General features: G+C 18.4%; 1 protein-coding gene across 1 annotated transcript; it reads left to right on the top strand.

The window, feature by feature from the left end:
* Positions 1-1,235: 1,235 nt before the first annotated feature.
* PRSY57_0724000 (cysteine desulfurase, putative) lies at positions 1,236-2,912 on the top strand (the record flags this gene model as incomplete). The annotated part of the gene is made up of 1 exon (XM_012906893.2): positions 1,236-2,912. One exon carries the CDS (start codon positions 1,236-1,238, stop codon positions 2,910-2,912), a length of 1,677 nt encoding a protein of 558 aa, XP_012762347.2.
* Between the last annotated feature and the right edge of the window lie 1,008 nt (positions 2,913-3,920).

The raw sequence follows: 3,920 nt of genomic DNA, 5'->3' as shown, positions 1-3,920 counted from the left end.
TATATATATATATATATATATATATATATATATATAAATATTTAATTTTTTTTTTTTTTTTTTTTTTTTTTATTAATTTAAAAATTTTTTTTTTTTTTTTTTTTTTTTTTTTTTTTTTTTTTTTTTTTTTTTTTTTTTTTTTTTGATGTCTTGAAAAAGAGAAATTTTGAAAACATCTTTCCTCTCTCCTTTCATATATATTTTTTTATTAATTAAAAAATTAACACTTTTTATAAAAACAATTAAATTTTTAAAACATTTATGAAATAAAATAAATTAATATAATTATATTATATTAAAAATATAATTTATCTTTTTGTATAATAAAATAATATTATGATGTTTTTAAATATATATATATATATATATATATATAATGAAGTGCCTTCTTGTATTTTATAATATTATTTATATATAAATATTTCTCTCAAAAGATATATTCCTATAAAAATACAATATTTTGTAAATATACCAATTTATATATATAAGCAAATATAATATAGTATTCATTTATATTATATTTATTATATGTTTTTCTTTTTCTTAATAAAAAAAAAAAAAAAAAATATATATATACATATATATATATATATATTTATGTATTTATTTGTTTATTTATTTATTTATGAATAATAACATTTCCTTCTCGTTATAATTAAAATATGCCCTCTACATTTTTGCTTTTTAAAAACTTTTTATTATATTGAATATATTATTATATATTAAATATATATATTATATATTTTACTATTTATACAATATTATTATTACAAATTGTATTTTTTTTTAAATATGATGGTTTATAAATAATTATCAAACCTAAAATAATAATTAAATTATGATAAATATATTCTATATATATATATTAATATGTAAAAAAAGGTAACCTTTTAATTTAATATATTACTATTATATGTTTTGTTTATATATATATATATATATATATATATATATATTATTCTATATATATAATTATTTTCATATTAAAAAAATGATATATTTTATCAAGAGGAATAAAACTTTCTCTTTATTTTCTTTGTGTTAAAAGACCTCATCCCTTATAATTTGATACCTTATAAATTTATTTTTATATCAGCATCGTAATGTATCTTATTTATTTATACGTTTAATTATTCATTCATTTGTTCATTTATTCATTCATTTATTAATTTATTAATTCATTTATTTATTCTTTTTTTTTTAAGTTGTTATTAATTTCTTTCTTCAATTTTGTAATGAAATTTCTTCAAATAATAAAACATCTCAAATTACAAAACAAAAAGAACGCACTCGATAATTTTGTAAATTGTCGTACCTATGAACATATCAGTAATATTAACAAATTATTCCTCAATAAATATAGTTCGACGAAGGAACATTCTGAACATGGTCAGGTAAAACATGAAAACTTCCTGAACAGCAAATTACAATATGGTGAAAACAGCCAAAATGGGTCAACAAATAATTTAAAGAATGGAAAGTACAATATGTATGTTTCTGAAGGAAATGTTAATATAAATGAAGAGAAATATAAACATAATAATATATCTAGTAATAATACTCAATATAATAATAATAATAATAATAATAATAGTAGTAATTTTGGTATTTTGCATTATGAAGGACCAGGATGGAAAGACCACATTGATGATGTAGTTAACGAAAAAAAAAAAAAAAAAATGAACAGATTTTATTTAGACAGTCAAGCAACCACAATGATTGACCCAAGGGTATTAGATAAGATGCTACCATATATGACATACATATATGGAAATGCTCATTCAAGAAATCATTTTTTTGGATGGGAATCAGAAAAGGCTGTTGAGGATGCACGAACAAATCTTTTGAATTTAATAAATGGTAAAAACAATAAGGAAATAATATTTACATCAGGGGCAACTGAAAGTAATAATCTTGCTCTGATAGGAATTTGTACATATTATAATAAATTGAATAAACAAAAGAATCATATTATAACATCTCAAATTGAACATAAATGTATTTTACAAACATGTCGATTTTTACAAACAAAAGGATTTGAAGTAACCTATTTAAAACCAGATACAAATGGTTTAGTAAAATTAGAGGATATAAAAAATAGTATTAAAAATAATACTATAATGGCATCATTTATATTTGTAAATAATGAAATTGGTGTTATACAAGATATTGAAAATATAGGAAATTTGTGTAAAGAAAAAAATATTTTATTTCATACGGATGCTTCACAAGCTGCTGGAAAAGTACCTATCGATGTAGAAAAGATGAATATTGATTTAATGTCCATGTCTGGACATAAATTATATGGACCTAAAGGTATAGGTGCTTTATATATAAAAAGAAAAAAACCAAATATCAGATTAAATGCTTTAATCCATGGAGGTGGTCAAGAAAGAGGATTAAGATCAGGAACATTACCAACTCATTTAATTGTTGGTTTTGGCGAAGCTGCTAAGGTATGTTCTTTAGAAATGAATAGAGATGAGAAAAAAGTTAGATACTTTTTTAATTATGTAAAAGATTATTTAACGAAACATTTAGATTATATTGTATTTAACGGATGTCAAATAAATAGATATTATGGAAATATGAATATATCCTTTTTATTTGTTGAAGGAGAAAGTTTATTAATGTCTTTAAATGAAATAGCTCTAAGCTCAGGTTCAGCATGTACATCAAGTACATTAGAGCCTAGTTATGTGCTTAGATCTATAGGAATTTCAGAGGATATAGCACATACATCTATTAGAATAGGTTTCAATAGATTTACTACTTTTTTTGAGGTACAACAATTGTGTATAAATTTAGTAAAATCGGTCCAAAGATTGAGGAGCATCTCACCTCTATATGAAATGGAGTTAGAAAAAAAAAATCCCTCGAATGACGACAATCCAAAGTTTATATGGACATAATATGAAAAAAATAAAATATATAAATATACATATATAATTACCTATGAGCATTTTATGTGTAAATCGTTTTTTGTACTTTAAATAATGGATATATAACATATATATAGATATATACATATTTGTATTATAAAAATAGTGTATAAATATAAATATATATATAAATAAATACACATTTAAATAAATAAATAAATAAATATATATATATATATATATATATATATTTTATTTTTTTAATTTTTTTTTCATTTGAATATGCTTGTAGCATTTTGTAAAAGTTGTATTGAATAACTTTTTATTAAAAAAAACAGTAAATTAAAACTATTGACTTGTTTGGTTAATATATATATATTTATATATATATTTATTTATATATTTATTTATTTATTTATATTTTAATTGCTAAGAAACGTGGAATGGCTTAGAGAATATATATCGTACTATATTATTATATATTGTACATTTTATATTTCCATGAACATAATAAATATAAGATATATATAATATTTTTAAAAATTCGTTTTTCTGTACATTTAGTATATTACATGTTTATTTTGTGATTCAACATTTTTAAATAATAAAAAAAAAATTATAATAATAATAAATATGGTAAAGCTATAATTATAATAATGGGCTTCAACATATATATAATATAAATTTTTATATTATTTACATATATACCTTAATAAGAAATAACAGGTACACATATATAAATATTATATATATATTATATATATATATATATATATATATTATATATTTGTATGTATAATATATTATTTTAAAATATATCTTATATTTTTTATATTCATTTTGAAAGGTGTTACGATTAAATCATATCATTTAACTCTTTTTTTTTTTTTTTTTTTTTTTTTTTTTGGCACTTAAAAAAATTGTCACTTTCTCCATTTTCTTTATTAAGATACAAAAATATATATTATTTTATATATTTCTTCTCATTATTTGGTTATATAAATAAATAAAACATATATATATATATATTTATATATA

The sequence above is a fragment of the Plasmodium reichenowi genome, chromosome 7, assembly GCF_001601855.1.
Source record: "Plasmodium reichenowi strain SY57 chromosome 7, whole genome shotgun sequence".
NCBI classification, from domain to species: Eukaryota; Apicomplexa; class Aconoidasida; order Haemosporida; family Plasmodiidae; genus Plasmodium; species Plasmodium reichenowi.
Note: the sequence above shows the minus strand (reverse complement) of the source record. Positions and strands in the feature narration are given on the sequence as shown.